General features: G+C 40.0%; 1 protein-coding gene across 2 annotated transcripts in view; it reads right to left on the reverse strand.

Moving 5' to 3' along the window:
• Nucleotides 1–24,993, reverse strand: part of LOC146312274 (neurabin-2-like) — a 39,233-nt gene that overhangs the window by 5,039 nt on the left and 9,201 nt on the right. For both annotated transcript variants that reach the window (XM_084741713.1, XM_084741712.1), the window contains 7 exons: nucleotides 11,784–11,916; nucleotides 7,316–7,436; nucleotides 6,934–7,038; nucleotides 3,982–4,114; nucleotides 531–683; nucleotides 385–438; nucleotides 55–284 (listed from right to left, as the gene is read on the reverse strand). In XM_084741713.1, coding sequence (XP_084597839.1) covers nucleotides 55–284; nucleotides 385–438; nucleotides 531–683; nucleotides 3,982–4,114; nucleotides 6,934–7,038; nucleotides 7,316–7,436; nucleotides 11,784–11,916 — 929 coding nt within the window. The remainder of the gene's footprint in view (nucleotides 1–54; nucleotides 285–384; nucleotides 439–530; nucleotides 684–3,981; nucleotides 4,115–6,933; nucleotides 7,039–7,315; nucleotides 7,437–11,783; nucleotides 11,917–24,993) is intronic.

The raw sequence follows: 24,993 nt of genomic DNA on the forward strand, positions 1-24,993 counted from the left end.
CACACACACACACACACTCTTTCAGCTCTCGTCTGTGAGGTCGCGCCGTCTTACTTCTGCTGATACTCCTTGATCAGGCGTTTGGCTTTGCTGTACTTGCGCTCCAGGGCCTGATACTGGGACTGCGTCTCCTTCAGATGCTCGTCCACCGCCTGGCACAGGCTCTGAGCCTCCATCCAGTAGCCCTCCAGCTTCTCCATACGCTCCTTGTTCTCCTGCAGGGTCTGCTCCAGCTGTGCCTTATCCATACGCCAGCGCTGCTTCTCCTGCTCCGCATGGTGCAGCTGGAAACACAAGTCAAGATCCATTTCAGTAAGGACGTCCTGATGAACTATTATATGTTTTGACACAAATATCAAATATGATCTTAATTGAACAACTTACTTTTCTTTTCAGCTGTTGGATCTCAGCCTGGGTCACGGCGTGCTTTATTTGGAGCTTTGAAGAGAGACGACAGTTTTAAATAAATGTGTTAATATTAGGTACACGGGAGGAAATTAACTGTGATTAAACGGGAGTTCTTTTCTCACCTCTTTGTATTTATGGGCCAGTTTCTCAGGGTCCGTCTCCAGAGGGGACATGTCCTCGTTCTCTGCCAAGTCAAACACCTCGATGGCGCTGGGGTACGGCGGACTGACTTCCTCGTCGTCGTCCTCCTCCTCGTCTGTGCCATATTCACCACCCTGCAGGGACGAGTTTGAGGTAAGAAAACTACTCACAGACACACACAACATTATTACATAAAGGTCCAGTTCGCCCAAATTTGTTTATTATAGCCAAAAGAATACAGGAAAATCAGTTTCTTTGTTGGCAACTACATTGAAAATATGAGTGCAGGGGTGCAGAGAGCGAGTCTGCAATCACAAACACAAACAAAAAGTGCACTTACACTTGATAGATGATATCAGTATTTAATTTTTTAAATGTCACAGTTATTTCCTGTACCAGTATTTTGCAACACCCCTAATCAGAAACATTCACAGTGTGTTCGGTAGATTATCCAGATGAACTGATTCTGAGAGGACATGCTGCTGGTGAATTATTTACGTGTAACTTTTTTTGTTAGTTCTGTGCATCACAGTGAAGGTTGTTTTGTTTTTTTTCTTTTTGGGGAGGTGAACTCACCCTTCAAAGTCACATTTTGCTTCCTTATTTAATGGATTATTCCAGTTGAGTCCAGATGTTGCAGGAGGACATCATGTCTGATTGGATGTCTATTTTGTTATTGTTTTGTTAGTCATTTACGTATTATTTTGTTGCTATTTTTTCCCCCTGGTTGTTGATTGATGCTGGTTGTGAGTTTTCACCTAATGCGGTTTTGTGTTGTTGAAATGTAAAAATCAATCAAATTTAAGTCATAAAAATGGAAAAAGATGATTTTTTGAAGGCTACATTGTGCAAACTTCTATTATACTTGTGATGGTAAGGTTTTTTATTGCTAAATATTTTGATAAAATGTTGCTTTGAACAGGAAAACAATCATTTAATGGTGTCATTCAAAGCTTGCGTCTCTGTGCAGTGACACCAAACGGCCACTAGATGGTGCAAAACTCCAAAGAGCAGACTGTACTTTCTATTATACAACCTAATGCTTTTCAAGAACCACCCACCATCACCCTGCATGAATGGGGCAACTTCCTCTCTGTTACAATAAAGAAACTACACACAGTTTCTGGGCTCCTGCTCACTTTATGCAAAACTAAAAGAGAGAGGAAATCAGAGACACGTGGATTAACGAAAGCAAAGGCGATCTGAGGGCAATAAATTGAGTCATCCCGATTTGTCCCCATTTGGGAGCTGAGCTTATCGTTTGATCAGACTGATACTACAGGCTGGGTACAACAGTGCGGCTTTTGGCCAGACACACACACACACCAGAGAGAGTCACCTCTGTTCGCCGTGGTGCAGGGATAAATTTCATAATCCAAAAAGGGAACCAAGGACATATGGGGCCAACAAATGATTACAAAAGGCTTCATTTTAAGGCGGTATTTTCTGCCTGAACAGGTTGAAACAGTTACATAAACTTTAAAGCTGTTTAGTGATGTCTTTGTTCTGTTGTCAAGAAGCTTTGTGTTGGATTGTTTTTCAGCTGTAACAGTTAAATAACAGCTGATGTCACGTGTATTGTTTTCTCACCAAAAACTTTGATAAATGCATTTAGATATTTATTAATACTGGGCTTTCTAGATACTGACGAAATAGTGACTGAGCTGTAAAACATCACGCCACTCATATGCTGAGTCTTCCATTTAAAGGGATAGTTTGGATTTTTTGAAGTGGGGTTGTATGAGTTTACCTGCAGTAGATAGTGTTCATCACCAACATGGAACCTAAGTAAGTAATGTACTGATGTGGACAGGGTCAGCAGCATTAGGAAAACATTTTAGCCACTTAAAAAGAGGCTGGCTTGAAAAAAAATCTATTTCAGTTTAAGTGTACATGTGTATTTAGAATATTTTCACTACTTTACCATCAGACAGCATTATCCAACTGGAAACTGCCATATAATGAGCAAAATATTGTCCTCTCCAAAGCAACCAAACTCCAGTGGCAAAATCTGTAATTTTACCTCGCAGGATACGGGAGTTGTTGGTCTCACACTGCCTTGATCAGTTAGTTTGTTTGCTATTGTGTGACTTCTGTGTTGTAAAATATTAGTTCTGCTTCACTAAAGTCGCACAATAACACAAGCTAACTAAATAATTGAGGCAGCGGCGGACCATAAACTTCCTTAATCTGCACGTTAATATTACTGTTTTTGTAAAAGGAGTTTGGTTGAGTGAGAGAGAGTGATGTTTGCTCATATGGCAGCAGTTTTCTATCAGAAAAAACTGTCTGACAGGAAGATAAAGCAGTGAAAATATTTTAAATATAGTGTACATTCAAACTGATATAGATTTTTTGAGGTGGACCTTTTTTTTAAGGGGCTAAAGGATGTTTGGGTGCTGATCCTGTCCACAGGAGAGGCTGACGTTTTCTTAAGAATCCCATGGGACATGCAATTCCCATGGGATTATTTCTATTTCTGTTTTCAATATTGATCATGGGACTGAGAACAGGGACAGGGAAAAAAGTCAACCGGAGCAGACAGGAAAGGGAATCATAATTCATTTTTTTTTGCAGTTTTTTGCAGTTTTGGTGATTGATGGGACACAAGCCATTCTTCCAGGATTGGGAGGCAACTAGTGTTGTCAAAAATATTGATGTATTGATAAATATCTGACATCTACTGAATATTTGAAATGCTTTCAATTCAATTTTTTCTCAATATCAATGCACCACGCTTCACTTTCTCACCCTCTTTTCTCACCGTCAGTGAGTTGACACATACACAGCTGTGGTGCTGAGATAGTCCCGCCTCCTCTCACTTCCTCACAGTGCTGTCTTCTTCTTGTCATTCATCTTATTTGCTCCAGTTGAATATCCTTTGTCATGTCATAGCCTTGTTTTATTTATCTTTTAATAAAAATATAAACTTTTTTTTCCCCTGTGGTACCAAAAATGGTATCAAATATAAACTGTCTCAAAATTAACCAGACACTTGACGAACTGGGACAGGATGGGAGTGTTTTTGTGGGAGAGGGATGGGACAGATGTGGTAATCCACTTCCGTGTCACGCTCTGGTCCTCAGCAGTACATTGCTTAGCTTCCTAAACCAGTACTCCTGCTTCCCCAAACTGAGGGCATGTCGACCGCCATCTACTGTAGCTAAAACACTGACTGTGCATAAGTATCTCACACAACCCCACTTTCAAAAATCAAAACTCTCCCTTTAAATAACTTCATGAGAAATCTTAGTGTGATCACACTAAGTGAAGGAAGGAGGGAAACTGATTACACCTTCACTTCTGCACTGTGCACATGCAGACGTTGCACCGCCACCGATCCAAGGACAACAAACCCAGCGGTTTTGTCAGCCCACATTGGCCCCTACACCGGTCCTCCTCCTTGAGCCCCCGAGCATGAAGGAGACTCACCTCTTGTTCGTCCATGTACTGGTTGTAGCGCTGCTCCATCATCTCCCTCTGCCAGCGTTCCTGCTCCAGGGTCTGCTGGATGAGCTGGGCCACCTCGCTCTGCTCTCCCGGCTTCTCTCGTCCAATCACAAACCTGCATTCGGACAATTGACAGTCCAGCTCAGTGAGGACTAAAAGATTCTAATAAAAGTGCTAAACTTACACTTGAGTTCACTCAACATAACAAAAACACAACAAGAGAAATGTTTTGCTTTCTGAACATAAACTGCAGCGATTTCCTGTGATTTTAGCAACTCTCTAAGCGTTTCTAATACACTTTTAGGATAAGTCATGGTTACTTGTCTCCACAATAATTAAAATACTGCACACCGTGATGAGTCAGTCAGTCTCTACCCCCTTACACTTAAAATTTAATAAATTCACTGGCAGCAGTTTCACATATTGTCTTTGTGCCAACGCTGGAACAAAGTAGCTCCAACAGGAGCAGCTGCAAGTTCTTAGTGTGAAATGAAGAAGTGACTTTTTAAACTGAGAAAATGTGAAAAGAAATCAAATTTGTTTATAATGTTCATCAGTGTGACTGAGGAGATGCTGGTTCAACTTAATATCTTTAACTTATTAAACATGATTTCTCAAGTTCATTTAACTTAACTTGTTTATCCATTCGCTAAGCTGCACTCACCGTAGTTCTGTTGCTATGCCTGTTAAGTTTTCCATTCTTGTTCTGCACATATGCAGTTTATAGTGATAATGGTGTCAGATTTAACACTGAAACTGAGAGTAACTGCTGAAACATGAGGCCTGTGATTCCACAGCGACGTAAACAAAAGCAGCTTTTCTTGCTAGCAGATTTCATAAGTGTAGTTAGCTAATGCTAATGCTTAAACTCGTTCCAGCGAACTTTTTAATGTTTCCATTTGACAGTTTTTAAAACAAGAACCCTGTAAACGTGTATTAAATATGTAAAGTTTCTTAATTTTTGCATAAATAATATTAATGCTAAAAAGCCAAAACTAAATAAGACTTCAAAATAATTATTCAACCTAAGTTCACTTGATTCACATTTTTAAGTTGAGTCAGATCAAAATTATTTGCTGTGCAAATTCAGAATTTTGTAAGTTTATAATAAACTTTTAAGTTGAGTTCAGAAACTGGGATTCACAGCATGATTTGGTGTGATACTAAGCTCTATATGCATGCTAAATAATAAATAATAGTCCTTTTTTTTCTCCTGACCACTGAGGAGTATGAACACTGTCTCCACATATATATTCATATATAATAGACTACTTAGAGCCCTCTTCAGCTGGTATAGTGTAATGTATTAATGTAGTAAGGAATGTGCCGGCTCTCTGATGACAGAAAATGGCTTCCTGTTTAGAGCTGAACAAAGCCAGCCTCTATGGAGTTGGCCCTTTCTATGATTAAAATCAAACCCTTAACTCTGCCTCTCTTTTAGCCTCGTTGTAGAGTTCACTATAGAGGCTATAGGTTTCCCTGACTGACACCCACAAATCTCTGTCCAATTAAAGCCACCATGTAAACAGCAAACAGAGAATAATGCTGTAAATCATGACGGAGCCACAGACGGTTATTAAGAGAGCCGCTGCAGCCTTTCAATTCCTTACGCGCTAACGGGTAATTAAACGTTCACCAACACACTTCCTGCCCCCGTCTATTTGTCCGCCTGACGGTTTTTATGAATAGGCCTGGGCTCTAGTGCCCTTCGCCATCGCTGCAGCAGATCCATAATGCATGAGCTATCTATGGAGGTCTCTGATCTTCACAAGTCACACAACACTAACAATTACCCGCCAGTGCTGACCACTAAACCCTGAATTATGAATGAGCTTGGATGACAAAAGGAGCGCATAAGGAAGAGTCGTCTCCACCAAAACGCCAAAGAGCCGGGCTGCAAATAGCCCTCTGGCATTTCAAAACGATACCTCTGATGCCAAGTGTATTTGTTCCTGATAAGGGTGTTTTCTGTGTGGAATCTTTGGACCGTATTCAGGATGTCTCAAAAAGGAGCTTTTCACTACTGAAGGAGTATAATCATGACCCTGTGAGACTTGAGATATAAATCTACAGTCTGGTGAGCTGAATGGGCAGGATGTGGTAGAGGGCAGTCCTGCGTGTGGATATATATCAGGAGGAAACCATCTCTTTAAGAAAGAATGCTGGATGTCACAGTGAGCTGTGGCAAACAAAAACACATGTACTGGTCAGAGCGAAGGCATATAGCAAGCCGAGGGGAAATACACAGTGACAGAACGTTAAAAGAGCACAGCAGGGCTCTGAGATGCTAACATCATGCTAACATGATGATGGTTAGCATGTTCTTTCTAATGGTCACCAGGGGGGCGACTCTACTGGTTGCAAAAAGAAGCCCAGTTGTATGTAAGCCTATGAGAAGACGACTCTACATATCTTTTTTATTTTTCACTTCAGTAAACATCTTCCTCATGACTTAATGGGCTCAATCAATAGTTTACAGTCTTCTTCAACACAGCATGATGTTCATTTTGTAAATTGTGGTCCCATTTAGAGTAAAATGGTTCCAGACTTGGGGTCCGGGCCTCCATATGATCCATTTGCTTGTCTTTTCTTCAGCTTTTGGCAACTTTTTAAAAAGACAGCTCTTATTTTTTTTTTTCTTGATTTCTGTACATTTCAAAGCAAACAAGTCTGACCTGGTCTTGAGGAAGGTCCTTGTGAACAAAACATCTGCACTTTCTGTTAATAAATCAGTGCAGAGTTGATACGAGCATGCAGGAATGGACTTGCTTCTTTAAATTTGATTTGGCTTCCCTGCAACATGAAAGAGATCCTGCAAGAGATGTGCATGTTGCCTTCTATCCAGATCTATTTGTACAATCAGTCGCACAACAGCTCTTTCCCAGTCTCAAGTGCAAGTGCAATAAAATCAGGTTTGTTCGGGGTGACTCTTACTTGACGGTTCCTGAGGTGTTCCTGAGTACAGAGGCGGCAAAACTCTGGGTCACTCCCACCAAACTGGTCCCGTCCACCTCCACAATCAGATCGTTCACCTGGATCCTGAAGGATGCAGTAAAAGAGACACGTATAAGATTTACAGTAATAGGTCCACTGTGGCCTCTGTTCATCATCTTTATGCTTTAAGCCCACACAAGCCAAACTCCATTTGTAAGTCCTCGTTCTTGGCAGCGAGACCCGTTCGCAGCTGCCAAGAATCAGAGAGACAAGTGGGACAATGAAGCATCGGCTCCTGGAAATAAAACTACAACTACTCAGCTGACCTCGGGTTGACATTTGGTTTACGCAGCAGAGGACTTCTCAGTTTGAATTAACGTACCTGCCATCCCTGTGTGCTGCTCCTCCTTCTGTCACCGTCTTCACAAAGATACCCAGCTTCTCCAGGCCCATGTCGGCCCCCGCACCCATCCCGATGATGCTGATGCCCAGACCATCACCGTCTAAAGGAGAGAGAGTAAAAGTAATGAATCCTCTCCGGAGATTTCGTCAAGAACCTCTCCACCTCCTAAGGGTGCAAACGAGAACCCACCCAGGTGGTTCTATTGAGTACCCTTTTATATTCCAAAGGTTTCATCTGGAGCCTACCAAGGAGGTTCTACCAAGAATCTTCATATATTATGGTACAAAGAACCCTTCATGAAAGACTTCTTCAAGGATTTTAACAATCCTTAATGTAACCTTTAGACTTACAAAGAACTGTTGATGAACACTTTCTTGAAAAAAAAAATGGGTTCTTCAGAAGCGAATGGTTGTGGGTAGAACCTCGACTGCCGCAGGAAGAACCTTTTTGGAGCTCTTATTTATATGTATGTCATTTGCAGATGTGGACTAATTTCAGAAAAATGAGCGTGCGGCCGAAAGATTGCAGGTTCGATCCCTTCGGGACCATCAGGATAAATTTGTGCGGTGAAGAAAAAGAGCAGAGTTTGCACATTTCCTTTTAATACAGATCAGAGCCAAATTAAAGGTGCCCTGTGGAGTTTTCCTGTAAACAAACAAAGTTTTGTTTACATTCAGTGTTACCCACCAAAACGTATTGTGTGTGTCCTTGAGGCCTGACAATGAATTTCCTTCCCCATAAAACATTTACAATGTAATTCTTGTACTATTTTAAACTTTGTATTGTTTATATCTATGTTTTCTTGCCAGCAGTTGTCTTCTTCCCTGTCTTTATTGGCTGTGTTTTTAAACACTACTGCCAGTCAGTGAAACAGCATTGAAACAGGCAGCACGAATGGATGAGAGTTATCCATCGGGGTACTTTGCCACTGCGTCATGCCTCCGCCCCTGTTCGGGTGAAAACAACTGCTCTATTTTGACTAGTGGTCAATACAAATTCCGAGGTCTTTGCCAATTTAAACGCAAGAAATAAGAAAACTGTATCACCCAAATCCTCTGACTGGTCAGGCGAGAACTTATGCTGTGTCTTTGCCAATCAACAATTGGTGTCATTGCATACCAAAAAAATAGGGGGTTGATGAGTGTCTGCTTCCTTCAAAGTGGAAAAATGGCTTCACTGACCGGTCAGAGGCCCCTTATTCAATCTCCAGGCCACATATTTCTGAAATCTGTCACTTTTTAAGACACTATTTTGCCATTTTAGTGGCCTGTCCATTCTGGTGTTATGGTCAACTAATTACACAACAGACATTAACATGCATGCAAATAACACCAACAGGGCTCAACAGTAAACGGTCAAAAATCTACTTGCCCAAAGTCAATTTTTACTTGCCCCTACACAAACTTTTATTTATTAGAGGTAATCAACTAACAACAAAGACTGTCCGACCACAGAGGACTTTTAATAGACATTGCAGTCCATTGCAGATTAAACATGACGATTAAGTTTAAAGTGAGAGTCAATACATTTTTTCTGAAACCTCTTTTTCTCATTTTTTCTGTGCCGGCTTTTCCATCTCACTTCCACATTAAACTGCTGAGTCGTCCACTAAAATACAGTATCGGCATTAATGACTCTTGTGAGGTGTCACCAGTTGCCATGTAACCAGTCATTTTCTTTAGGTTGTCATTTCTGACCCGACATTTTCTCGTTAAAGGCGGCACAGTTCGATGTAGCAGCTGAGAAGTGTATTAAATGTGAAAGTATTGAAATATAATGCAAGCAATGCATGTCACGTTCAGGCCATCACTGAGAATACATTTTTATCTTGTAGATCCTGTAGAAGTAGAAGTGCACAATCTGTACACTCATAATAATGCCATGGAGTATATCGTGACATACTGTGTTAACGCTACATTTAAAGGACCAGTGTGGAGGATGTAGTAACATCTTATGGCGAGGTTGTAGATTGCAACCAGCTGAATACCACAAAGCGTGTAGGAGAATCTACAGTGAGCATGAAACTCATGAAAAAACAAAGGCCCCCTCTAGAGCCAGTGTTTGGTTTGTCCTTTCTGGGCTACTATAGAGACGTGGTGGTTCAGCATAGTGAGGTCTGTAGAAGAGGACTCGTGTCCTCTGTAGGCATAAACATCTCATTCTAAGTCAACACAGTGGCTCTTATTTTAAGGCAATTACATGCAACTACTACATACTAATGAACACTATATTCCATTTCTGCCATATTCTGCAGATAAATCCCCCTGAATCTTACACACCAGACCTTAAAATCTCTCAGTTTTACTTTTTAAGCTGCAGGAAAGCATTTGAAGCACACAATAAAGTAACCGTATACAGCTACATATAAGTACATTTGCTTATTTATTAATCTACAGTATCAACAATCAAAACTCCGTCTTTGAAGACATATTTTATGTTATTAAGTCTGTTTTAATTTCACTGAGTATCTGTTTACACTGCAGCCTCCACTTACATCTTTCCACAGCAGGAATTATAGGTGACAAACACATTAATAAAAACTTATATCTGCTTACAATTGCATTACAGTGTGTTATTCAAAGCTTATATGTTGCTTATAAATGTTTAATACAAGCAGTGCATTGCTTTCTGCATTGTTTTAAATGCATAAAAATGAAAGAAAGTTCCAAATTAAATTAGAATTTTTAATTAAGCAGAAGTGTAAATATGTATAAGTAAACTAATAATAACCTCTTCTAGTTATAAGCAAGGCTCAAAAGGTGAGTTTTCACTACAGTTTTAGTTAAAACAGGGATTTTTTAGCCTTGACATTGCTGTTCTCAGACCCAGCAGGAGAATCTGTTCCAGAGGCTGGATCCAAAACTGCAGAGGGCAGCTTCACCGCAGGTCGTTGTCTGATTTTTTTTGGTACAGTGAGCAGCTGAGAGTCTGTGGATACGAGCAGGTCTACCAGGGACACGAAGCTCATCTTTGCACATAGTCAGGGGCAAGTCCATGAAAAGATTTCTAAAGCAGCAGCAGTAAATCAATCTTGAGACTAACTGGAGGCCGTGCACGGATCAGGAGTGGAGTGAGCTCTTTTCTTTGCACAGCATTCTGTATATTACTGTAACTGATTTACAGTTGAAATAAAAGCACGCTCAAGCGTCTTTGTATCTCGAGGACAAAGGAAGAGAAAACGTCCGACCTTCACATAGTTTTGAAAGTTCTTCATATGTGATGCGAACGTTCGATCATAATCAGTGATAACAGCCAGATTTCCTGTCTGAGATGTTGTCAATGTGCTGAGGTAGAGTAATAATTTATTTCTTGGCTCTTTTGGGCCGACAACTAGGGCCTCCATTCTATCCTGGTTTAATTCACGTTGACTGTACACACAGCAGCACATCGTTTCCACACAACATGGTCACATATGGTATCCTGTGCAACCTGCCCTGTACACAACTCTAAATATAGTCTTCTATAAATATATTAATGCACCATAATGTTGAAGGGATGTTGGAAGTGTGGCTCACTCGAGAGAGAGATGGAGGATAACACTGCTTCTTTGCCTTGTGGGAAACTGAGGGAATGTGGGTTTTTCTTTTCATTTGATTCCAGGACAAATCTAACTGCTGAGTGTTAATCACACAAACAAAAACTTTTCAAGTACCTATTTATGAATGCATTTCTTCACCACCCCAGCATATTTAAAATAAATGCTTAGAATTCTTTGCGTGACCAAATTCAGGTATTTTGAGTGCAGCTTTCTGTAGACAACAGGCTTTTTAGATAACTTTATAATGTTCAGTACTAGGGCTGGGACAAAACACCTATCTCCTGATTCAATACTCGGAAGCTTGGATTTGATAACTTACCACGATTCTGCGAGTACTACAATTCGTTATTACAGTTCATTTGAGTTTTACTAGAACACGGGCAAAAGTTGAATCATACACTTCTAGAGGCTGTGTACCATGAGTCATATTTCCAAAAAACAATGCACATGTCAGTCAGTTTTTACTTTTATTTCAGCAGCGTCATTGATACACTGCATGTAAAAGTAGTAAATACAATACTTTTTGAAGTAAACGTCAGCTGTTCCTGCTCATCAAGTTAGTGCCATAACAAAATAATAAATTAAATATGATTTTAGGCCAAAATATAGAGCCCAAGAAAACTGCACACAGCACAAAGACTCTGCAAATTAACATCCTTCACTTTTAAAATGAACTTTGAAACTGTGAGGTTTGAGTTTTGACCCTTTAAGGTTGCTGTAGTTGGTCAGTGTGGAGTGTGAAGTGTGTGTTAAGATAATATTACCGCAATCGTGATGCTAATTTCTTTTAGCATGTCAATGGGAATTCCAATTCTATGTTAGCATTAAGCTATCAGACTAAGCTATAGTTGTTTAAACATATAAAAACAATACTTAATTGATTTTTTTTCTCCCAACTCTATTCAGTACCTTTCTCCAGCTCCACAGGGAACAGGTCCAGCCTCTCCACCCTCTTCTCCAGCTCGTACTCTGCAGACGCTGCCATGGGGTCCACGTCTTCATTACGCCTGTCATAGTCCTCGTTGGGGTAGGTGGCAAACACCTGCAGGTGAGGACAGAGGCGCTCGGTCAGACTAAAAATCACAAACACTTTAACGCACAAAATGTAAATTCTGACACTCAGGGTCTCTCACAATACAATAATAACAAAAGATATAGTTTGCTGATGTTGTGAAGTAGCATGGGATCATGGGAGTTGTTGTCTTCATCGTTAAACAACCACCATTGCGGGTGAAAATATATCTGATGATGTAATTTATTTAAGTCTTGTCCATGTTATGTTTAGTCACGTCTGCCAGTTTCCTTTCGCACTCCGACATATCCCATGTTTTCCTGGAAGTTAAAGCAGCGAGCAGCTAATAGAAAACACACCATTACCTTGAATAAATTACAGATTTCTCTGTTTGATTGTTGCTGGAAACATTTGGAATAATGCAAGTACACAACTCAACAAAATTTCCAACATAGGTCTAGTGTACATTGTCTTTCTTAATGCTAAAATATCACACAATATAGCTTCAAATCTCTTTGTTCAAGACTGTGGAAGACGATGAACTGTACATGCAATAATCCATAGTTTTCAGATTGCCTTTAAAAGGGGGGGATTTATGAGATGTGAGGTTTTTAAAGGAATAATTCAGCGTTTTGTCTTGCAGTGAGTAAGATGAGAACATCAATACCAGTCTCATATCTGTCTTTTAAGTACGAAGCTACAACCAGGAGATGTTTAGCTTAGCTCTCAAAAACTTAAAGGATGACTTCACCTGTGCTCTTGTCCCGGTTTTTAAAATGGAAACTCCCACTCAGCCATTAGCAAAAAGCAGTGACGTAGCTTAGAGCGCCAATGCTACTTCCCTCTCAACCCGCAACTTAGGGGGTTTATATGTAGCAACGTCATCATGCAGAAACCTACGTCAGGTCACATGGGAGAACATTTACAGAAGAGCTTGGTGATATATTATTTAGATGAGGAAGGAACATAAATGTGAAGCAACAGAATGATAGAAAGATTTTTTTTCTGTACCAGCACTGTATGCAGGTTTTTACTTTAAATAAAAAATGAAAGATTATCCTATTTTGTGTGCCAATGACTTTTTTCTTCTTAGTATGGTATCAAAATTGATACTGAGCATTATTTTTTATATTAGTATTGTAGCAAAATTTACAATTCTGGTATGATGACAAGTCTTGTGCTATGCTAAGCTAACTGTATCCTGGCTGTAGCTTCATATTCAGTGCACAAACAGTTGTACACTATATGGCCAAAAGTCAGTGGAAACCTGAACATCTCACCTGCAGTTTAAATTTTCTTATCTAACTCTCTGCAAGAAAGTAAGTGCACATCCCAAAAACTATTCTTTCTGCTTGAAGATTGATGTGATCGTTGCTGCTCTTTGCAGACACAATGGCTTATCGCTGTTTCTCTCATCTACTCGGTTCTTTTTGCAATAACTCCAAATATAGTAACCACAACTGAAAACTGAAAACGCATCACTTCCTATGCACTCGTGTTTTGTAGAGTGTGTATCAACAGGTGAAAGAAAGAGCCAAATGCAAATTTATTCACAGCGGATTGTGACTTCACTACAGGCAAATCAAACCAAACACACAGGAAACTGCACTGCAGTGTTTTTTAGAATATTTCTTCATGCTTTGAATCCAGTATTTCAGTTTAATTCCTCTAATGTGTATCTGCTTTAGCTGATAGGAATTGAAAAATGAATATGATGCATTCAATGAAAAAGTTACTGATCTCACTCAACTTTTAATTTCTATTATCATGTTTGGGCAACAGTTCAAGGACTTTGTCACAGAAGAATGAACGATTATTTTCATGATTAATCGATTAGTTGTTTGGTCCATAAAATGTCAGAAAACGGTGAAAAATGTAGATCAGCGTTTCCAAAGCCCAAAATTAAACCCCACACTGCCTAAGTTCATCCACAACCAAAAGATATTCAGTTTACTGTCCTATGGAACCAAAGACAGCAGAAAATAGTCACATTTCATAAGCTGGAAATCAGAGAATTTCACTTTTTTCTCTAAAAATCAATAAACCAGTTGTAAAAATAGTTGGCGATTCATTTAATAGTTGACAGCTAATCAATTAATTGTTGCACCTCTAATTATAAACGTGCAAGAAATTTGAGATTACAAAAATGATTGCAGCTTATCATTAGATTTCTGCAGGTATCAACGCATTAAATCTGACATAAGCAAGACATAAGTCAATGCAACTTCATAGAAGTAACATTCATAATGCAAACATTTTTTAAGGCCCGTCAAAATCTTATTTCAAACACTTTCAAGCCTAAAATTCAGATTATTGGATTTTAGACTCTTAAAGGAAGCAGGTTGTGGAGATGCAGCTGAGACAGACCAGCTGGATACGTGGTTTTTATAATAACTGACCACCACTGTTAACACAGACATAATGCACTTCAAATGTATCGATCACTTCGACTGAGACGGCCGCAGTGTTTCCTCCAGGCCTCCGAGCTGTATCATTTCACAGCGGTAAAGTGTATCAAACACACTGGGCAGCGGGGGGGAATCAATCACAACCACTGAAGTTGCTCCCATGAAGACAGAGGCCTCTGTTTCAAGGCCCAACTTCCTACATTCACTCAGTCTAACAGCATGACAGTTTACATAACCACCTCCAGCATGCTAATGGAGGCCTTCTGCAGCTGCTGCTCACACACACACACATTCACACACACACTCACACAGAGTAAGCTAAGTCTTTAAAAGCCTCACTTTCAGTCTTCCAAGGTGATTATGCATGCAGCACCTTGCATGCTCTGCTAGCCACACTAATTCAGTGCTGGACCCTCTCCTTTCACACATTCTTTCATTTATTTAATTAAATTTCTCAACTCCTCTCTCTCCCACAATCCTTTGTTTCCCCCCGCTGCAACATTTTAACACTTCTCTCTTCAGTCTTTGGTTACTTTACTCTGCCTCGCTCGCGTCTTCCTCCGTCGTTCAGTTTGTCCGCCTGTGTTACAAAGTGGCATCTCACGGCGTCAGTGCTACCCTTCAGTCATATGGGCCCCGTCGCCCTGGCAACCCCACAGTAAAGAGCCTGTCAGTTTTGACAGCGCCTTTGAAATGTAAACAGCCAGCGCTCTCTCAGATTTATTCAGTATCATTGTATTTTCATGCATCATTGAACACTGTACAAGCCTCTGCTTCTGCTCTTAAGCCTTCCTCACCCATAAGAACAGGGTTTAAAATGTTATTGCCTTGAGCCAAATCATCACTGTCTGCTCACACAAGTGATGACGAGGCTGAAGCAGAAAAATTAGCCTACATGCGGCTTTAGAGTTTGGCTGGGGTCAAACTATTCTTGCAGGCCTTGTACTACTAAATAAAGAATATACTGAATATGACTGAACTTAAATATGTAGCGCTGAAACAATTTATCAAGTGACTCATTAGCTAAGAGAGAAAATTAAGGGAAAAGTTTGGCATTTTGTGAAATAAGATGAGAAGATATAAATATGAAGAGCAGCTAGTTAGTTTAGCATTAAGGCTGCCAAAACATGGAGCCCATTCTTGGACTATATTAATGCCCAAAGACTGAACTTACACATCATGCACGCACACAAGTTTTATTGTTTTTTCTTGTTCCTTTTCTTTTTTTCATGTTCATTAATTAGTCTACTGCTTTTTGATTAATTCTACTTGTTCAATGCATGCTGCCACACTGAGGTTTGGTTCTGTATTGCTCTATATTGACATTCTCAGTATCATTTTTTTTAAACTGTGGAGATATAGGGAGGGGGAGATGGTTGGGGGGTATTCATAATGTGAAAATGTCTGAAGAAACATTCATGTATAATGAGAAAGATAATTTTTGTATCACAATTTTCATTTTTACTGAAAAAAAACATTAAAATCATAATGATGTGACATTTGTTAAGGATTGTACCGAACAAAAATGTTTTTTTTTTTAATATCTGGATAACAGGATTTGTAGGCCAGGCAATCTCTATGGCACAGCACTACTTCATTATGACGCTGTTTTGTCACAGATTTTTTTCCTTTATCAATAAATTGCAGATTCTGCAATCTGGATATTTTAATGATATTTCAATTAATGGTGCAGCACTATTGCTGCTTTCAAATGGGGTTGTGTTTGCTGTGATAACACATGCAGATACCACATGAACACCCTCTCTTGCAGCGTTCACAACCAACTAATTTTCTGAAAGCTCAGAGTTCACAAGTTGTGACGTTTTTGCTGCTGTTTCCAGAAATGGCAGAGGCCATAAAAGCTCATTTTTTGAGTAGATGGTTAAGTTAATATACTGTTAATTTAGCCATATAGGTGGCTTCCTTTATAACTTTATAATATGCCTGAAGAAAATGTTGATATTCTTAACATCCTCAGCTTTTCATTGTGTCTTTGCATTGCCAGCATTACATTACCTGCTCGCTAAATTGCTTTTAAGCAGTGACCGTTTTGGCATCCATGTTCCTGTTGCCTAGCAGCAGTGTTCTCATGACTTGAAAGCCAAGACTATCACGCACACAACTTCCCATGTCCTAACCACAAGCTCACAAGTTCCATTTGAACGTAGCTAAGACTGGAAACAGGGCTAACAGCTAGCCTGGCTCTCTCCCAAGGTAACAAGAAACAACACCTCTAAAGCTCTGTTGTTTCTACACCATTTTCATTTTTACAGAGATCACACAAACAAGATACAACATGATTGATTAGTGAGCTTTAGAGGTGCTGGTTATATTTGGTTAGAGCCAAGATAGCGGTGTCCAGTCTTTGTGCTAGGCTAAGCTAACTGGCTGCAGGATGAAGCTTCATACTGAGCAGATTTGAGAGTGATATTTCTCATCTAACTCTTAGCAGGAAAGAGAATATGCATATTTCCCAAAATGTCAAACTATTCCTTAAATGTGTCCCCTGTCTGACTCCCCCCTTTAGTGATAACTGAACCTCTCTGTGGTGTCTTTGCGTGACTTAAAGGTCAGTCAGTGTTAGCCCTGTGGTAACATGTCTCCTTGGATTTTCTGCTACTTGACGTTTGAGCAAAATTGAATTTGCAGGTGTCCCTCTGCTCTTTACAGCCAACTTGGCTTATTACTTTCCAAAAATCATGAACCTTTGACTGACAACCTTTCTGATTAGTCATTTATGAAGCAGTCTGACTCACAGGAAGTTAGCTGTTGGTATATGGTTGCCACTGCCCGACTATTTCAGTTCTTCCTGACACTATTTTGCAAGGGCGCCGTTGTTGCATCCTGAGCTTTGCAACGCCCTAGATGACTGTAATTGGTGTAAAGATATACAACCAAGCCAGCGCCCTTTTTCTCCATATGATGATGGGTTGATGCACAGTCAGTTTTCCCTGCCTGGCAAGCTTGTTTAGTTTGTGTGATGTAACTTGAGTAATGACATCCTTCAACCATTTTGGGACTCTGTAGCATTCTGGCTTGTGACATTCACACGTGTAGCAGACAGACCACTCATTTGCATAATTTCCCCTGATACATTGGGTTTAAGTTTGTTATTTTGTCTTCCAAAAGATGCAAATATAATTTTTTTTGTTAGTGTTCGTCACGTGTTTGTTCAGAATATGGTGTCTCAGTAATTGTAAATTTTGTGCTGGTTCCTTGTTAAAAGTACAAAGTAAAGTACATTTCTTCACTCAAAATCAAAATATCATGTGAAAACATATTTCCTTTGTATATTAATCCAGTGCAAAGCAGAGATGAAAACTACTATTCACATCTCAGTTCGCACTACTTAGCGTAGCCTTTGCATGTCATAAACATGTGGCACTGTGGAATTAAAATCAGAACATGCCTCAGTGACACAAATCTGATCCCTGATCAATATTGGGCCCTAAGGCTGCAACCAACGATTGTTTTCATTGTTGATTAATCTATCGATTATTTTCTTGATTAATCAATTGGCTTTTTGGTCCAGAAAATGTCAGAAAATGGTGAGAAACGTCACTCAGTGTTGCCCAAAGTCCAAGATGACATCTGCAAATGTCATGTTTTACCCAAAAGACATTCAGTTTACTGACACAGATTATGAAAAACATCAGAAAATATTCACACTCAAGAAGCTGGAATCAGAGAAATATGACTTTTCTTCTTTAAATATGGCTCAAACTTTAATTGATCAAAACAGTTGGTGATTAATTTAACAAGTGATTAATTGTTGCAGCTCTATTGGGCCTGATACTGATATAGGGTCAGATCTGTTCCATCTCTACATGGGATATAAGAAATTATGCATATTTTAGCACATTTTTAACATTTTGAGGACTGAATTAATGAGAAAAGAATCTTTAACAGGAATAACAATTAGTTGCAGCAGCTGATATAATTATTTGAGCAGCAGTTTTTGTTTACACTATGAATTAAATGGAATCAAATTGAACCTAACCCTGCTGCAGATGACAGGCAGACAGCATCATGGGAGTCTAATGGCTTTTGATTTAGGTTACCTTCGTATTTAGAGGGATTAGCAGAACGTGGATTACAGGCACACAAAATACACTGTTTGCATCCTAAGTAACGGAGCATAAAACAACAACAGCGCACTCCAAGCCTGCGTGCCCACTGCGCCGCTCTCACGTGGCAGCGCTTCCCTCCTTGAGTTTAAAGATCAAGAGGCCACAGCTGGTGGCTCGCGATGCCCTCATTTTCTACGCCCCCATGATGCTGCAGAAGATCAAACGAGGAGCGTTTAACGTGGAACAAACACAGCCACGATCTGATGTGTGTCATGACCCCAAGCCTTGGGGGACCGGAGCCACGGCGCAGGCGGGGCTACGATCTCGACTTTAACACTTTCACTTCCCGGAGAAAGATTTTCTCCGATGATCCTAGACGGGCTGATGGGATCCTGCGCGACGCAACCTCTCACCCCAACCTCACCTAAGCATAAAGAGCAGCACAGTAGATGAACTCCTCGAACGGTGAGGTGCCTGTCTTTAGAAGATAAACATTGGGATTAAAGGCAGGGTGGTGGTGGGGGGTGGGCATGGCTGGAGAAGGACGCTGCTCCAGTTGTGGCAGATAGTAGGTCAGAGGAGCTAACAGATGGCCAGGAAACTCCCTTCCTCCCGCTCTCCCTCCCTCTGCTACCAGCCGCCTGGGATGTCCTACAAAAGCTCTGTGGGCAGTTAGCTCGAGCCACTCACCAGCTAACAGATTGTATTTGTGTCTCTAAAGAGCACCCACTCAGGACTGTAAAGGGTATTAAAATAGCCAGTTAAGTGACAACTACCGTTTTACAATGCTGCTGTCGTGACAGAGGGATGGTTAAATGATAGAGCTGCACTGTGGTTCCATCTTGATGGCCCTCTGGCTACGACGTGATTGGGTAACACTGTGGTGGTTTAACTAGCGAGTCAGTAACCCCCCCCTTTTTCCTCCTCCTCCTCCTCCTCGTCCTCCCACTGCCCACAGCAGCATGTCAGCCGCTGCGTTTCTTTCCCCTCTGGACTCTCCAAAAACAGATCTAATTTTGGATCCAGCCAATAGGATGTGCGGAGGTGGCACCGCTGGTTTTTCACAACAGAAACAGCGTGTTTCCACTCCGTCTCTCCAAAGTCTGTAGCACCCAACTTTCCATCTTTTTTTTTTTATTACTCACACACTGCTCTTGCTATTATTTCAACTGGTTTCAGGAATGTGAGCTTCACTGCTGCTCTCCATTTCTGCCATAACGCCGCACGAGGTTGTCAAAATATGTCGATACTTCAGCGAGATTCGACGAGATTAAGGAAACATGTTAAGTTGAAATACTCGCTTCCATTCTGGTTTCTCTGTTTCACGTTAATCAGAGTTAAAATTAATGCTGAATGTTCGCCAAATGTGTAAGCGTCTGTTTATGAGTCCTAAGAAACCATTAAGAATCTTGCAGAAGGAGTAGATGTTTATAACAGTCACTTAACTCAAACTCCAGACTGTCTTTTAAGAGCAGCGAGCTTTTGTTTTCAGGATAACAGGCTGAACTTTACATTGACAGACAAGTGACAGTTTACTCGTAGTTGCTTGTTATTGTCTGTATTGTTCTGCCTGAAGTTTGCAGCAAAACCAGAAGGTGTTCGCTGACTTTTTCTGTACCAGCACTGCGTGCAAGATGTTAATTAAAAAGAGAAGACAATTGTCCTAATTGGGGTGCCTCTGATGTACTGAGTATCATTTTTTTAAAGTACCGTATCAAAGTTAAATATTCTGGTCTCGTGACGACTCTAATGCCACATTAATCCACTATTCTCAGGCCAGAATGCTCGTGTGATGCTTAATCAAGCTGTAAAAAAAAAAAAGTTAATCACACGCAGACCGACGGAAGCACTCTTCCTCTTTACACTTAACTGTCACCACCATTAATTGCTTTCCAAAACCACCACAGGTTAATCATGTCCAGAAGTGGCAGGTAATTGCTTCTAAATCCTCCTTAAAATTGGGGGTTAATCCAGATCCCAGATGTGCGAACGCGCAGACGGAAAATAAAGATGCGGTCCCGGCTGCCATCGCCCACCGCTCTCCCCCACCCAATAAAATGGATGGATGTTGTGAGTTCGTCATAGTAACGGTTGCATGGCACCAGAGCCTATCTATTTTGGCAGGCCAGTCTTTGGTCAGCAGTCATGTTAAGGCTTAGCGCTGACCACTGACCCCCGGGAGAGACGGCAGCATGAGAATAAGGTCAGCGACAGATGACTGAACAGCACAGCATGTGGTTTATACATTTTATATATTACATATATGACTGTGTGTATTATTCCAACTAAGTACAAGACATACTATTCTTAAGAATTTATATTAATATACAACATACTAGGCATGCACAATATGGATTTCTTTCTGCTCAACAACCAATTATTACTTGCTGCTCGTGGCCGACACCAATAAAATAAGCAATAATCTGACATGTTTAAAAATAAATTCATTCAGCCTGTAGTTTATGCACACCTGAGGGTAGGAAAGGCTAATGTGTAGTGAGCAAAGACAGTGATTTAATATTCCACATCTCTGACCAAACCAAGTCTAACACGCTGCCTTTCTAAAACGGTTTATTGTACTGTTGCTTTGCACATAAGCATAATCACATTCATGTGCAAAGAGGGAATTACGATTTTAATTCCTTATTCAATTTTCTTTTGCATGTGCAATATGCGAGATCAGTGATAGTGTTAGCATCTGATTTAATGTCTTTGTCTTTCTCTTGTTGTCCAAAATCCAAAATTATTAAAAACACATAAATGAACCTCACCGTTGCAATGAACACGGACACTGAAGTTTATCCTGGGCACAAAATATGTATTAATTAACTGGAAATAGTCCTAAACTAATGCACAATTTACTCAACTTAATACTTAAACTTATTTACGTTTGAGTGATGTTTGCCACAAACTACAGTACCCCGCGGCGTCACGAAATTATTTAGACTTTTTTTTAACAATGAAACAAAAGCTGATTAATATAGCTGAAAAATAATTTTTAATGAATGTATCCACTTTATTTATCAATGTAGACATGTAAAAGACTTAACAGACTTATTTTTTGCCATACTGGTGAGCTAACCTGCCTGTTTTTATTAACAATTTTCTTACCATCTGCATTTGTTATTTCACTATACACCATTTCTGTTGTTATGTCACATGTTGATGGTGCAACTGAGCAACACATCTGTGCAGTGATTGGCTCTTTGTGTCACTTATAGCGCACTCCATTATCAATGGATATGATGTATGGCTGTTTAGGAGACAGGGCGTACTTCTTATGTGCTTTCATGGCAGTTTGCATTTAATCTGTTTTATTGAGGAATTTTCTTGTCGCTACTGATGAAGATTTACAGCTTCAGCAGGAAAAATGGGGACTGGACTGAGAGCCACAGACAGGGTAAAGACGTCTTAAGAGTCAGTCTAACACATTCTTGGCTTTGGTCCTTTCATTTGATTAATTGGAGCTGCTGACAATAATAAAAAACATTGTGTAACATCAGCCTTATCTTTCATTTCTCCTTTGGGGATCAAATAAGTAACAGTCTGGATCTTCACCGCAGTACAGGTGCAGCCTCCAGCATCTGTTGTTTTTTTTTTTTTTGACAGGATGATGGCAGGTTGGACAGAACAAAACAGCACTCAGACATCATGAGCGAGACATTGCATAACACAGCTTGTCGCAGCAACCTGAGCGAGAGTGGGCACATCATCACGTAAAAGCTTACAACCCACCGCCGCCGCCGCCGCCGCTGCCGCCACTACTGCAGGACTAAGAAGTGGGGCAGAGTGACCTTGCTGATAATCTGTCTGGTCTCCCACCCCTCCTGGCTGTGAGTAATGCACCGTATGAAATACTGCAGAGTCGCAGTAATAGACAGTTTGAGGATACCTTGACATATGTTGATGTATTACCTCTCGCTGCAGGGCTATCCCTCATTGGCTGACCTGTGCGGTGGCCACAAACCACCAAAGGTTGCATTTTGGGCACTGTACATCTTTTATGGCTGCTTCTTAAAGGGACAGTTCACCCCAAAATTAATAACACATACATGCCCTCTTACCTGTGGTGCTATTTATCCATCTAGATTATTTTGTCTGCCTTTAATGTTCTGCTCAGCAGTTTCATATGGCACATTTTGAATCACTATCTTATTGAAAAACGTGTTGTGCTTAACTCAAGCTGATTGAGCCATCTCTACAACTCAGTTTAGTTATGTTACACTAAAAAAAAAAGCCACTGGACGACAGTGTAAATAGCACTTAAAGCCTTTTCCTCAAATCAGGAAGTTAGAAAGAAAAAGGTCACAGCAGACGTGTGGAAAAACAGAAGTAAGCATATTTTACGACATGTTATCGTTTCATATGTCTGACTGGACAGAACTATGTAACTTGATACAACAAAAAAAGTCTAATAAGGGTGAAATAACTTTCTAATTGTTGATGTAAGTTAAATCCATGATCCTGGAAACAAAAAGGTCACTGCTCTGAAACACACTTTCTCAATTTAACTCTACTCCTTCTAAAAGTGATAATGACTAAAGATTAATGATTTCTTATGACTTATAAACAGACACTTTCTCATTCTGCAAACATTCAAAGTTAATTTGAACTCTAATTAACATGAAACGGGCAAACAAGAACAGTTATTCCAGACAGAACAGAAATGTAAAAGGGTGACACCACGGCTGTAGCGCTGTTGACAGAAGCATTTTACTGATAACATATCATGGTTATTTTATGATTTATTACAGTAAATACATGGTATGTTATGCTGAAAAAAATCCACTACATGACACTGGGATCATTAAATAGTGTTCCTTTTAGTTTGCCTCCAATCAGGAAGTTAGAAAGCGAAAGTCACATCAGACATGTGGAGTCCGTTTGTTGTCATTTTCAAAGGTCAGCAAGTTTCTTCGACACATTATTTTAGAGTTATGAAACTTCATGTGACAAAAAAGTCTTACAAGAATGAAATAAAAGATCTACAATTAATCATCTTATCATAAAGTGGTGAGGCTGAGGCTTCTGATTATTCATTGTAAAAATGATGCAGGGGTAGAAGTAACTAATTACAAATACTCAAAGTACTGTAATTAAGTAGTTTTTGGGGGAACTTCTACTTTTATAAGTATATTTTACAGTGCATACTTTAACTTGTACTTAAGTATGCATTATACAATATAATCTACTTAGTTACTTTTAAAATCGTAATTGAGTCCTGAGTACAATTTGAATTAATATCCAAACCTTTCAGCTGAATTTTTGTAGCCAATAAGGCTCTCTGATCACAAACAGACTGATGAAAACCAACGCATACGGACAAAAAGCTCCCCAAAATACCGCAGCAGGGACGGGTTTTGTAACACGTTTATACTGACAATTAGTCTCCGCCCCCATACCATATTTGGGGTTACAGTAACTACGTTACATCACTGAAGCGGCTCACAACATGACTCGTGCAACGTTATGTCCCTTTTAACTTTTATTCACGTTTAGCTTCACACAGGACGAGAACTTCGGTCTCCTGGTGAAAGTCCTGTGTTTGTTTGATCCGTCCATCCATGGGGTCAACTGTTAAAAAGTAACTAATACTCTGAGTAGTTTCTCAGAAGAATACTTTCTAATTTTACTTTAGTATTTTTCTAACACCTGTACTTTTACTTGTAATTGAGAAGTATTTTAATGATGTAACAGCGCTTGTACTTGAGTACAGATTTTCTGTACTTTTTCACCCACTGTCATTTAATCAGAGGTGGGAAGTAACAAAAGGGTGTGATGAAGACTCAGTGAGGATGACTGACCGGGTCGTAACATTTTCATATGTAAATTCAGTAAATTTTCTCATGCAAGTTGCCAAAACCGCTGCCTACAACACAACAAAGACAAAATCCCGTCAAATAATCACCATCGGCGAACAGCAGGACTTGCTCGGCTCTCGCTGCCGGAGATGGAAGGCTGGTTTCTGGGTGAAAGTGCAACAGAGTCAGTCGGTATTTTCCACATTTTTTCATGTAAGTTGGAAGAACACTACTGCCACATTACTGCCGTTTGTTCTCATTACATAGCTGTGTTTTCAAGTGATGATTCTCTGCAGGAATATTCTTGAATTCTACTGGAATCTTAAGGGTTAAAGGGATAAAATGGCACTAGATGTAAATTTGAGCACTTTGAGGGGTGAACTGTCCCTTTAAAAAAATGCAATTCCTTCTTTCCATGTTTGTCAAAATTCAGCAGCCTCGGTTTATTACAATATAAGAATAGTCATTGTTTGTGTTAATGATACAGTGCAAAAGAAAATCATAGGTGTTCTTTGAGCAGCCTGGCAGGACTGTTGTTCAGAGTCGCGTAGGCAGCAGAGACCCATGAGAAAGTGTGTGTGTGTGTGTGTGTGTGTGTGTGTGTGTGTGTGTGTGTGTGTGTGTGTGTGTGTGTGTGTGTGTGTGTAGTGATGATGGGGGGGGATTAAAAGTGTAAGAGTAAGCCAGGTGATGAAGGTGATTCTGGTGCATGAAAAATAAATCTGATTATTTCTGGAGGGAGCTCTGCACAAATCCAGTGGACGGGATCTTACTTTCTTTTTTCTTTTTTTTTTAATCTTTCCCTCCAACAAAAGGATAAATAATTAA

The sequence above is a fragment of the Lutjanus erythropterus genome, chromosome 17, assembly GCF_056507025.1.
Source record: "Lutjanus erythropterus isolate fLutEry1 chromosome 17, fLutEry1.hap2, whole genome shotgun sequence".
Classification (NCBI taxonomy): Eukaryota; Metazoa; Chordata; class Actinopteri; order Lutjaniformes; family Lutjanidae; genus Lutjanus; species Lutjanus erythropterus.